This window comes from Amyelois transitella, chromosome 9 (genome assembly GCF_032362555.1).
Source record: "Amyelois transitella isolate CPQ chromosome 9, ilAmyTran1.1, whole genome shotgun sequence".
Taxonomy (NCBI): domain Eukaryota; kingdom Metazoa; phylum Arthropoda; class Insecta; order Lepidoptera; family Pyralidae; genus Amyelois; species Amyelois transitella.
In genome coordinates this window covers 1,072,927-1,085,895 of record NC_083512.1, presented here as the reverse complement: position 1 = coordinate 1,085,895, position 12,969 = coordinate 1,072,927, and the positions used below count along the sequence as shown (strand labels likewise).

The 12,969-nt window shown below is 37.5% G+C and overlaps 1 protein-coding gene across 1 annotated transcript; it reads left to right on the top strand.

The window, feature by feature from the left end:
* The first annotated feature begins 4,006 nt into the window (after positions 1-4,006).
* On the top strand, positions 4,007-5,005 carry LOC132902092 (uncharacterized). Its single transcript, XM_060945902.1, has one exon. The coding sequence runs from the start codon at positions 4,007-4,009 to the stop codon at positions 5,003-5,005; it is 999 nt and encodes a 332-aa protein (XP_060801885.1).
* The last annotated feature ends 7,964 nt before the right edge of the window (positions 5,006-12,969 follow it).

The window sequence follows — 12,969 nt, the reverse complement described above, 5'->3', positions numbered from 1 at the left end:
TAGTTCTTCAAGGCATTACAAATTTAAAGGCCCCATAGAAATTTGAATAATAACAAATTGATGTCCATGAATTATGGCTAACAAATGTTGTTCCATAAATTCAGAGAGCTGACTATACGAGCTATTTTAATTTTTCACAGTATGTCAAGAATAAAACGACTCCGGCTTTCATAACCAAAAGCTTAGAATACAATCGGTAGCATGCTTCAATATGGGAAATTTAGTGAGGAATGAGACCTTTTATGCAAAATCCGTTGATCCTGTTCTGCCTGGTGTCAAGGCTTTGAACTCGGGACAGCCTGGAAACTCTTCATCACGACGCAGGCACTAGGAAGTAATTACATGTCTTAGTAAATTGGCTCCTCTGTATATGACCCGAGATATATGGTCATATAAATCTTCACGTTACTACTGTACGCTGAGGTAATGGCGGAACATAATAATTTGCAGCTCGAGTAATGGTCTAAATGTTTGATAATATGTAGGTAGTTGTATCATCAAAGAATTAATAAGCATTATACTCGCTTATAGTTGATGGATGAGTGTTTAAAGTCATGCACACTAAAGTTATTGTATAGGTATCCAATTGTGACTTTGAAACGACTCTGTTGAGAGAGGAAAACATCTTGAGGAGATGTGAATATTCTGCACATGTCTAACCATTATGCTAGCTCTTATAAAAGGTAACAAAAGGCTAGATGTGAGTCGCTTAATGTACAAATCTAGGATGAAAATGTATCAATGTCAGGAAAACAAATGAAAAGACATTTATAAATTTTTATCAGACTAAGATCAAAGTGTATAATACTCGTATCTAACGCATTAAACGCTGAAAGGGAATTATTTGGTATCTTTCGCTTGGTTGCCTCCGTCTGATTCCTTCCTTAGGAATTTTGAAAACGCTTTTTATTAGAGTGTTTTCTTTGCCTTTCATTTGTCACCAAAATCATTTACGTAAAACTATGCCTGTAATTCAAATCTCGCTTTAGATTGTAGTGTTTTTTTTCTGATAAAAAACACGAAAACTGTCTAAAACGCCTGTAAAAGTTAATTCTCTAACACCGACTCTGACATATCCGCTCCACGCCCGTATTCACACAAGGGCGAAGATGCAAAATCGTCGTCTGACAGAATATAAAGAGTGTACCATCTCGTGCGAGTCGGCGCTGTGTTTTATGAAGGAAGTTGTTCATCACGCGATAAATCTCCCGGACGCCTCGGGCGACGGCTATGTGGTACGCGAATCGTGGATTTCGCAAATCCCTACCGCCATGTGATAAAGAGAAATTATTTGTATTTTGTTTAAGTAAATGATTTTGTATTCACAAATTCTTGGTTATGGAAAACGACACAATTGCACGTCAAGGTTGATCAACTAATGGGGAAAGTACTCGTGACCAAGTTCCTCACCACTAATTGTAATTATACGTACCTGCCTAATGGAGATTAGAATTATTCACTGCGTCGTTTTTATTCTCTCTCTCTCTAACTATCTAGAGATAACACATCTATTCTCTTTGTATCTTGAAATAACACTCGGTCAGACAGAGCCAAAAGTCCCGAAGAGACTGGTAGGCCACGTTCAGCTGTTTGGCCCTATGATAGAATTGAGATCCAAATAGCCTGAAACGAGAATCCGAGTTTACAAGCCCATCCCCTAGTCGCCTCTTACGACATCCATAGGAAATGAGATGGAGTTGTCCTATTCTTTTTTTATGTTGGTGCCGGGAACCACACGGCACTAATGTGCATAAACTTTAAATAAATAAATTAATAAATTACGTGCTCTATACGTGAACCGCGTAGCATCTTCCCCAGTGATATATGGCCGGGCGGGCGGCGAAGAATCACAAGCTGACAAATTCATTCCTCACTTGACACCTTGCACCGTAACCCACTTCCTGGGGGGAGGGGTACGGCAATCTTGCTAGCCGTTTTTATGTTTGGTTTTACTGAATTATTTATACAACTTACCTCCATATATCAGAACTAATGTTTGTTGAAACGGCTGACTGCTTATTGAATCCTCTAAGTGGTAAATCGCTTGCACATTCGAAGTAACAAAAAGGATTTGTATCAACGAGTTCTGCTAAAGAAGATATATTTGATTATTTTTACAGTAATGCATCTCTAGGTAAGACAGGTTGCTAACTCATCGCTTCAAGAAGAATTCCAAGTTTAAAAGCCGTTCCCTTAGTCGCCATTTACGACATCCATAGGAATGAGACGGAGCGGTGCTATTTCTTATCCTGTCATTGGTGCCCTGTGGTTCCCGGCACCAATAATACTAATATAAATACATACTTTAATGGTACGTCGTCCGTAGAGACACTTGACCCAACTTGGTTCTAACTCTAGCAGTTTTCTTTAAAATACAGATTGCATTCATCATTTTTTATCTGTCATTCCCTGTTGCACCCTGTTGCACCCTGTTGCACCATGTTGCACCCTGTTGCACCCTGTTCCTGTGCTTGAAGTCCCCTTTGCTACATTAATCTATCCATTTTGTCCGGTCTGCGGCGCTTTCAGATCTTTCAGTCCTTTCACTTATCATTATAATTGAAAAAGGCTTTGAAATAAGTAAAATGGTTCGGTCGTGTGGAGAGGATGAATGAAAGCACGATACAAGGAGAGTGTGGAGGGAAAGGTCGGAGTGGGATGACCTAGACGAACATATCTTGATCAAATTAAGGATGTCCTGGTAATGGGTCAGATCAAAAGTACCCGAAACCGGCGAGCTTGCATGAAGAGAGTTATGAATGTGGATGAAGCGAAGGAAGTATGCAGAGATCGTGGCAAGTGGAAAGAGGTAGTCTCTGCCTAACCCTCCAGGAGAGAGGCGTGATTTTATGAATGAATGAAAAGGTAAAATTGACTAAACTATGTGATACTTACTAATTTTAACAAACGTATAAGACCAAGAATGTACTTTTATTTACCTACAGCAAATGTAGAAAACAGACATAAATCTGACACAGCGTAAAAGATGCGGTCAGTCTGAATATTCATGAGTTTAACACAATTTATGCGGTCACCAAGCGTGCGACGATGTACTTACTGAAGATATTTCACTGATTTTTATTCTGTGGTAAATGTAAGTTGTCTGTGTTTTTGAAAAACGGTCACGTGGTCATCTTGAAGATTAATCCACATAATAATTAGTAGTAACACTACATAAATAAACAGGTTATTTTGGCTGCAATTTCTTCGCTATTATAAAAAAATATAAGAGTTATCTACAAGTGTTTTTATTTATTTATTCGAATAAAATTTACAGCTATGAATAGGACCATGTAATATTTATTGTAATATCTTAGTGCCATTAACAAATTTTTGACAAATATTTTTTTTTAAACATGTCTCTCAAATATGTTTGAGACTTAAAATGTTAGAAAATCCGAAAAGATTTAAGTTTTACAAATACTGATTTGGAATGAAACATAGCTAATGTCGTGTCAAAGTCAATAATTTTATTCCATGTAGTAAAATCAACACACTGATTTTGCACCTACCGTGGTTGCGACCATCATTTCTGTGATGTTTTTAAACCAGCAGAAATGACTCCGAAATCACATTTGAGTAGGACAATATTAGCTTTAGAGGGTCCTAAAGCTGGATTTCCACTGAAGCGGTGATGAGCGGACAGGAGTTTAGCGATGTATGATTTAACTAATCACAATACTCGAAATCTCATGTTAATTGAAAATTACAGCGGAGAGGAGCGGATTTACACGTAATATTAACAAAACGTGCCGTGTGGTTCCCGGCACCAATATAAAAAAGAATAGGACCACTCCATCTCTTTCCCATGGATGTCGTAAAAGGCGACTAAGGGATAGGCTTACAAACTTGGGATTATTTTTAAAGCGATGGGTTAGTAACCTGTCACTGTCTGATTCTCAATTCTATCATTAAGCCAATTAGCTTATACTCCACTCCGCCCCGCTTCAATGGTAACACCAATTTTCACGTCTCTTCTTCTCACCTCTCCACTCCGTTCATCGTCATGTTGGAGAAACCTACTCCGACTCACCAGTTGCTGCACCCGGCCCAACGCGTTATCCCAGAGCCTGCGCAGAATGCCTCAGTGATTTCCCAACAGTCGACACACACCAACACATACATATACACGGACGGCAGCAAACAGGAGGATGGCTCCGTCGGGGCGGCCTTTGTCGTCTACGCCAACACTCACTCAACACACCCGATACACACCAAAAAACTCAAATTACACAAAAGCTGTTCGGTTTTCCAAGCGGAGCTGTTCGCCATCCTTGGGGCGTGCCGGTGGGCCCGCGGCAAAGGTCGGACGGATGTGACCGTTTACACGGACTCAATGTCTTCGATTGCGGCCATACGCAACCGTAGCAACACCCATCCCCTGGTGAGCGATATTCACCAGGTAATGGCGAGCTACCGTGGATTCGGAAGCAACCGTTTGGACTGGGTCAGAGGACACACCGGCGTCGCTGGCAACGAGGCGGCGGACCGCGCAGCTGGAGCCGCAGCACGACTTCACAAAGTCAACGACTATGACGCAGTTCCCGCATCACACATCAAACACATTGCTCGCACTCAAACACACGACACATGGCAGAAACGTTACACAAGCGAACCACAAGGGGCACACACACGATCTCTTCTCCCCACACTCAAACAAATACACACATTCTTCACCAAAACACCTATAACATTTTTGCTAACACAGTACCTCACAGGACACGGATTTCATCTGTCGTATCTGCGCAGGTTCCACATAACAGAAAACGATTTGTGTCCCTGTGGCAGTGGTGAGATACAGGACATCGATCATCTGCTCAAGCGCTGCCACAGGTTTACAAACCATCGCAGGAATCATGTTTTCATTTGCGACAATTTAAAAATTGACCCATACAGACTGACGGACATTATGACAAAGGAACAGTCGATGGCCTCACTAATCAAATTTGTCGAATATATTTATTCCAATGTAAAAGATCTTAATGGGGACATCGTACCACAGTAAAATAATGATAATATATATATACACATAAAATAAACATACATATACATATAAAATAAAAAAAAAAAAATAAAAAAAATAAAAAAAAAAAAAAAAATTCATATATATAAATATACAAACTCATATATAAATATCATAAACCATTTGCGGCATCACATCACAAAAACATTGGCAACCTGGCTTGAAGATGCATCAAATAGCACACAAACCAGGAAGCTAAACAAATAATCCATTTTACTCAAAGCAAAAACAAACACAAAGTGAAACAAATAAAATAAAAAAAAAAAAAAAAAAAAAAAAACCAGTCATCAAAATCAGATAGACTTACCCAAAGTCTGATTTACCGCGCAAGATCGCTCAGAGAGGTTCTCATCAGGTAATAAAGCATCCAGGGTTGCGACCCCCGGGGGTCGGGGGGCGGGTCGGTCGTACATCACCTCGCCCGGATTACACTTACACCGAGTTGCCTTAACTTTTGCACTAGGATTTTAAGAATTTGAGAGATTCTCGGATTTGTAATTTGTTTTCAGTTTTTTTTTTAATTTTTTCACGGATTCCAGTTTCGGTGTTTATGTGATGTTGTATGGAATAGCAATAAGGGAGTTTAGGAAATTTTAATGTTAATAACATACATACATACATAATCACGTCTATATCCCATGCGGGGTAGACGGAGCCAACGGTTTTGAAAAGACTATTTGGCCACGTTCAGCTGTTTGGTTTAATGATAGAATTGAGATTCAATTAGTGACAAGTTGCTAACCCGTCGCCTAAAAGAAGAATCCTAAGTTTATAAGCCTATCCCTTATTCGTCTTTTACGATATCCATGGGAAAGAGATGGAGTGGTCTCATTCTTTTTTTCTATTGGTGCCAGGAACCATACGGCAATAAAATAACAGCATATAAATAACAGTGTTACATATCAGCATTATTTGAGCTTGCCTACGAGTACATTATCTTATATTGCATCTTGCTTACATCAGGTAGATTGAGATTAAAAGACGTTAATCTCTTAATTAAAAAAATGTAAAGCTGTTAAAATTCTGCAATTTTTCTTTATATTTTCTCCTACTTTGATTGCTAACTAAACGCCTGTTAAATTAAAATAGCAATCATGTTTGGCGACGATCTGCCAAATTGCCTTGCAAGTAAAATCGCTTGCATTTTCGCTTCTTCCTCCTGGATTTAGCCCTTGTTGCACCCTCACTAGTCTGGAGAGCAGCCCGGGGTACGCCTTTGAACATGGATCCTGGATTGGGTGACACACGAAGCGACTCCCATCTGACCTCCGCAACCTTTGCAGGTAAACCTAACCCGTATTGGATCCATGGTTACCTACACATCCAGTCCATCCATATTGAAAGTGCAGGTTTCCGCACGATGATTTTCCTCACCGTAAGAGCATCGGTTAGTATTCAAACTAATGTACATAAATTTTAAAAAAGTCACTGATACATGGTCGATGTGGGATTTGAACCTGTGCCTGCGCATCGCGCATTTAAACCACCTTTGCGATTTGACCACCGACGCCCCCAATCTTTTGCATTTTCTGACTATTATAAATAAGTTATTGATTTTATCATGACAATGATGACCCATTTATGACAATAACAGATTAATAAAGTGATAGTGAAAATTATAGAGTTAAGAAATAAACTTAATATAGGGCTTTGAAGTCTTTGTCAGGTTCTAATTGACTTTTAATGACAGCGACCATTCGCTATTTTGTAGGTTCGTGTGCAATTAAGTTATTATAAAATTGCCGACAGAACTAATAACGTTCTGACATGAAACGATTCCTACATAGTTAACCTATATTTTCTTGCTTTAAATATAAATTTACTATTAAAAAATTAATAACATTCGTATCCACGCTAACAATAAAGAGAAACGATTTGTATTTTTGTTATTATACATACATCACGTTTATATCCCTGGCGTGGTAGACAGAGTCAACAATCTTGGAAAGACTGATAGCGCTGTTTGGCTTAATGATATACTTAACTGAAATTTAAATAGTGACAGGTTGCTAGGCCATCGCCTAACAGAAGAATCCCAAGTTTAAAAGCCTGTCCCTAGTTCGCCTTTTACGACATCCATGGGAAAGAGAGGGAGTGGTTCTATTATTTTTTTCATTGGTGCCGGAAACCACACGGCAATAAAATAAAAAATTAAGTAAAGTATGACTGCTCTCTCGTTAGACTTAGGTACTATTGCTACCTAACCTACCTCCAATCAATAATTTCAATTAAGTTTCACAAAACTTATGGAATTGAACTGTAAAACAATTTATACTGTCATCAAAATTGTATAATTTCAATGAGGGGTTTGTTACATTTCACACAATACACAACAGCTGGTTTCACTAAAGGTAACCCGAAACATTATTGTATAACAATAACAAAAACATGTTTAAGCCGTGCGTATACGCACCCTAGTTTACGAACCGGCTAATCTGTTAGTAAAAAGAAATACATTATGTGTTGGTTGTAATAGTGTGGTTCCGTAGATTGAAAATTATGAAATTAAAATGGTGCCTTGTGTATGTGGTTTTCGGCATTATAGAATAGTACCACTTCATATATTTCTCATGGATGTCGAAAAAGCCGATTAAGGGATAGGCTTATAAAAATGGGATTCTTAGGCGATGAGCTAAAAATCATTATTTGATTCACGAACAAACACAATTGTGTTTTTTTAACGAAAGGTCAAGAGTGAATTATGCAGGGATCATGGCAAGCGGAAAGATGTAGTCTCTGCCTACCACTCCGGGAAAGAGGCGCGATTTATATATGAATGTATGTAAACTCGTAATTTGTCACAATTGTTTAAAAAAAATAATCGAGAAAACAAATAAAATAACCCGCCGTACCCCAAAACGAGTGATTCCTGAGTGAATGAAATCTGACAGGTGTCAAATTAAAACGAATGAATGACCGAAATCCGGCCATTGTGCTGTGTTTGCCAGTAAGCCGAGTTTTTGTGTTATTGTTGATAGAGATCAGACTACTTGATTTTGTAAGGGCAGGAAATGTATTTCGGATTGGCTATCAGGGTATCTGGTTCGTAAGGGTGGTATTTTACATGTGACAATGGATTTAAAAATGTATGTGGCGTACAGACTATTCGTTCCTCAGGGAGTAGCCTAGATACGATTATGGTCGAGTTGAAAATTTATATATATACATACATATGGTCACGTCTTTACCCTTGTGGGGTAGACAGAGCCAACAGTCTTGAAAAGACTGAATGGCCACGTTCAGCTATTTGGCTTAATGATAGAATTGAGATTCAAATAGTGACAGGTTGCTAGCCCACCGCCTAAAAAAGAATCCCAAGTTTGTAAACCTATCCCTTAGTTGCCTTTTACGACATCCCATTTCCCTCACCGTCACAATGTACATAACATTCGGAAATAGTCAACGGTATATAGCTGAGGTGGGATTCAAACCTGTGCCTTTCTGCGCATCACGTATTTTAAGCAAGCACCTTACCGATTCGACCACGGATGCTCTAAATTCGGGCTTTCATTAACAACAAAAGAAGAACCGAATTCATGTTTTGGTCATGGTTAGTACCACATTTCATTGCCTGTGACATGTGCAGATTTCATCAACCTAACAGAAACGGTTTATTTCAAACCAGGTTCAAGATAACTCACCAAAATATCCTTGATTTTTATAAACATACTTACAACTATAACAATTATAAACAAACAAATAAATGAAAATAATATTATCAATCTACCCACAAATATAAATTATGCTAAGTCCTTATTGGTAACTAGTAATCCGATACCTTTCGAACGTAACACATCATTCAAACTCGCTCAATGCATTCCAAATTCAAACATTCAATACGCACTCCAAATCCGAATTGTCAATCAACAAAAAATCGGATTAGGCCCCCTATACACAACACGGGTATTGTCAACGGAATCATATATTGTGGAGTGACGGCCGCTAATTACTCGCTTGAATAGACGTCGTTTGACGGCTCCGTGACGCCAACATGACGGATCGCGGTTTGATTGCGGACTGTGTAACACCGACCTTATTTTGCTACCAATGGCAACGTAAAATAAACTTTATCAGAATGTAGTACGACTTAAGTTTATGTGGACGTCGTAATAATCGTGTACGTAAAATATGGTGGCTCGTTTCCTTATCACACGATCTGATATAATCCTACTACTTCATAAAGCTTGATTTATTTTTCTATTGACGCGTTTTTTATAACAATCCGCCCGTTTGTGGTATAATTACGGTAGCATGTTAATATTTCTCGTAGAATTACAACTGCGGGAATTTTTATATTAAGGCTTCATATGCCGGTTCCAAATGCTGGTTTCTTGTTTTTGAAACTCAATTAACTATGAAATATGGGAGTTATTTTTCATGCAAAACACTTGTTATAGGGCTACTTCTCGTGATCGTAAATAAAGGGAAATTACGACGTTTATTAATTCGGTTAAGAATAGCATGTAACTTGGGTTTCCCTGCTTTTAGGTAAATATTTTTTGGTAATAGGTACCTAGTCAGCGTTCGGGAATTTGAAACTTGTTCGATATAAGTACCACATTTATATAATAATGACGATGTACACACATACAATAAAATCACGTCTGTGTCCCTTTAGGGGTAGACAGAGCCAACAGTCTTGAAAAGACTAATAGGCCACGTTCAGCTGTTTGGTTTAATGATAGAGTTGAGATCCAAACAGTGACAGGCTAGCCCATTGCCTAAAAGAAGAATCTCAAATGTATAAACCTATCCCTTAGTCGCCTTTTACGACATCTATGGTAAAGAGATGGTGTGTGTCCTTTTCTTCTTCTACTGGTGCCGGGAACCACACGGCACAGCATAAAACTATTATTTACATTAAAAATGCCGTAAGTAACTGAACTTTGATACCCAGAGGGGTTGTTGCGAGTTTTACTCGATCAAATTTTATTCGATCAAGTTTTATTCGATCAGCGCCATCTAGTGGTAACAAGATTGCACTAATGCATCTCGATACAAACTCGCGTTTACTTGCTCGACGCGTTTGAGCGAGTAAAACTAGCACTAACGCCTCAGGTACGAATTTTAATACTCGTAACGTATTTCGAATTCTCTCACTTGGTCAATTTACTCACCTATAACGAGTATAATATTACAAGTCTATTATATGCCCATCATTGGTCCGCTAAATAGACTCTGTCATGTCATGACAGGGATCACATGTCACATTGTCACAGATTGAGGGTGTCGCGTGACGAGCTGACGACGAGATTATGTGAACGCTCTATTCTATTGTTAGTTGATGTGGACTGTATTCGGGATAGAGTAAGTGTAAGGATTGTGCGCAGTGGAAAGATATGCTATATTCAATTTGATATCTCAGTTTTTAAAGAAAGCGTAAACGATTCGTAGATATTTTTAAGGAGAAATTGTTCTTAATTAATTTCATTTTTATATATAAATATGACTGTATTGAAACATTTACATTTAAATGTATAATCACGTCGATATCTCTTGCGTGAGTAGATACAATACAGAGCTAAGTCTTTAAAAACTTAAAATTAATCTACATGCAATCAGTATACGCATACATACTTATGTACATGTTCAACATTAAATTATATGCCTAAGATTCTTAGACTATTAATAATGTTTTAGGTTTATTAATATCAGTTAGTTTGTATCTTATTAATTATGTACATAAGCCAATGCCATTTATTACATTTTTCGTCGTGGGCCTACTGGAAGAAATTTCTCTAGAAATAAGTAGTGCCTTGTACTGAATTTATCTTTATTTTAGATCTATTCTTATTATTTCCTTGACGTACATAAATAAATAAATAAAATTGAATCGCTCGTAGAAATTGTAAGCTAGCATTTTCAGGTTTAAGTCAATTGACACTTTAACTAGTGCTTGCTCATAAAGCTATCCATAGCTTAGCTCCAACTGGACGCCTGTCGTAATGCATTGATTTTCGGCTTTTCGATTTTCGCTCACATAATAATCTGATATTACGGCATCTGTCATCCTATTATGTTTGTTCATTGTATTTGTGAGGTAACGGTGATAACATTTAAGTATTTACATTGTACAAGTTGACTAAATACTTGATAGCTAGTCAGTATTTATTAGTGATGAAAAAAAAAATTAATTGACCAGGTAAGTTTTTATGTGTCACGTTTTTTATTCAGCAAATATTTTATTGGTTTGAGTATTTTAATTTTATGCAAATTGGACTAGTATGACAGTTTTCGATCACTAAGTCTCGATTTTTGTTGGCTAGCTATGGTTAAATTAATTTCAACAAAGTAACATTGTTCTTATATATAAACAACAATCAAAATTAGAGATATTTTAAACCATTTTTTTTTAAATGAATGTCACTCAATACATGTGAATTCACTCGCCTGTTCCACTGGACCAATGTGAACTTATAAGTACTTACAATAATCTCGACACTTTTTTTTAAAATTTAGAATGTCCTTTTATGAATGTGAATTCTACTCGCCGCCCTACTCGCCTGTTCCACTGGACCAATGTGAACTTGTAAGTACAGTAATCTCGAGTGGTTCGGCAGATTATTATGTTAAGTAATACGAACCCCCTGTTTGGCACCCTTTGTGGTTTTCCTTTTCCTCTTATTCCTGCAAATTTAAACAATGTAACTTGCGTAACTATTGTTGTGTTTTTTTTTCTAAGTACATTATATTCGGCACGTTTCACCAAAATGCGGTTACATGATCAATTTGGGATTACGTTGCTATGCATTTTTGGGTTTTCTTTTGTATGGTCAAGTCATGTGAGATTAACCTTACGAATTTGTAAAAAGAATGTTTTTTTTTTTATTTTTTCCTTTGAATGATATTGAAGATGGATGGTAAACATTTATATATATATAATCGTGCAAGTGGTCTAGTCAGAAGTAGCCTTAACCCAAAGAGTATCGTCAAATTCTAGAGTCTAGATTCTTGATTCTAGAGTCTATAGAAGGACATAAGGTACTTTTTATTCCGGTAAAATCAATAATTCCCGTGGGATTTGCGAAAAACCTGTGTTCTGTTGTAGTTGGCGCGTAAATTCGCGCGTGTAGGTAGTGATGCATTTTTAGATATAAAAAGGCACTGTACATAATCCTACTAATATTATAAATGCGAAAGTTTGTGAGTATGTCAGGATGTTAGTATGGATGTTTGCTAGTCTTTCACGCAAAAACTACAGAACCGATTACGATGAAATTTATTATGTAGGTAGCTGAAGACCCAGAATAACATATAGGCTACTTTTTATCCCAGAGTTCCCGCGGGAATGTTTGTTACGTTATGATTGAGTTTCCACGCGGACGAAGCCGTGGGCGGCCTCTAGTAACTCATAATTTTGTCATTGCTTTTTATATTAACATTTTTAAGGAGTGAACTAAAACTACCTGACCTACAAGGACATTTAAATTCGATACAATTATTTATAATAACATCAATCGCTGTTCCCAAATTTCTGACTAATAATTTCGCATTACCATAAATGGTCATCCGACGGTAACCCATCATAATCATAACTTGCTTACCATGTCTGATTGATAGCCGTCAAACTGCATCGATGTATCAAAATCGGTTAAGTGCGAGTCGGGTAACGTAAATAGTGTTTTTTGATAAAATAAATAAGGTGAATTATTGAAATCTCTCGGGCGGCTTATTTTGAAGTCTGAAGACAATGTTGCCGTGTGGTTCCTGCTACCAATATAAAAAAGAATAGGACTATTCTATCTCTTTCCTCGGTATCATCTTTTCATGCCAAAGAGATGGAATAGTCCGAATCTTTTTATATGTACTTACGTATATTGTCACATAAGTGGCTATCTACTTGAACAAAAAGTTTAATGAACATTTTAGACTTGTTTATATAAAATTCTCGTGTCACAATGATCGTTCACGTGCTCCTCCGAAACGGCTTGACCGGTTCTCATGAA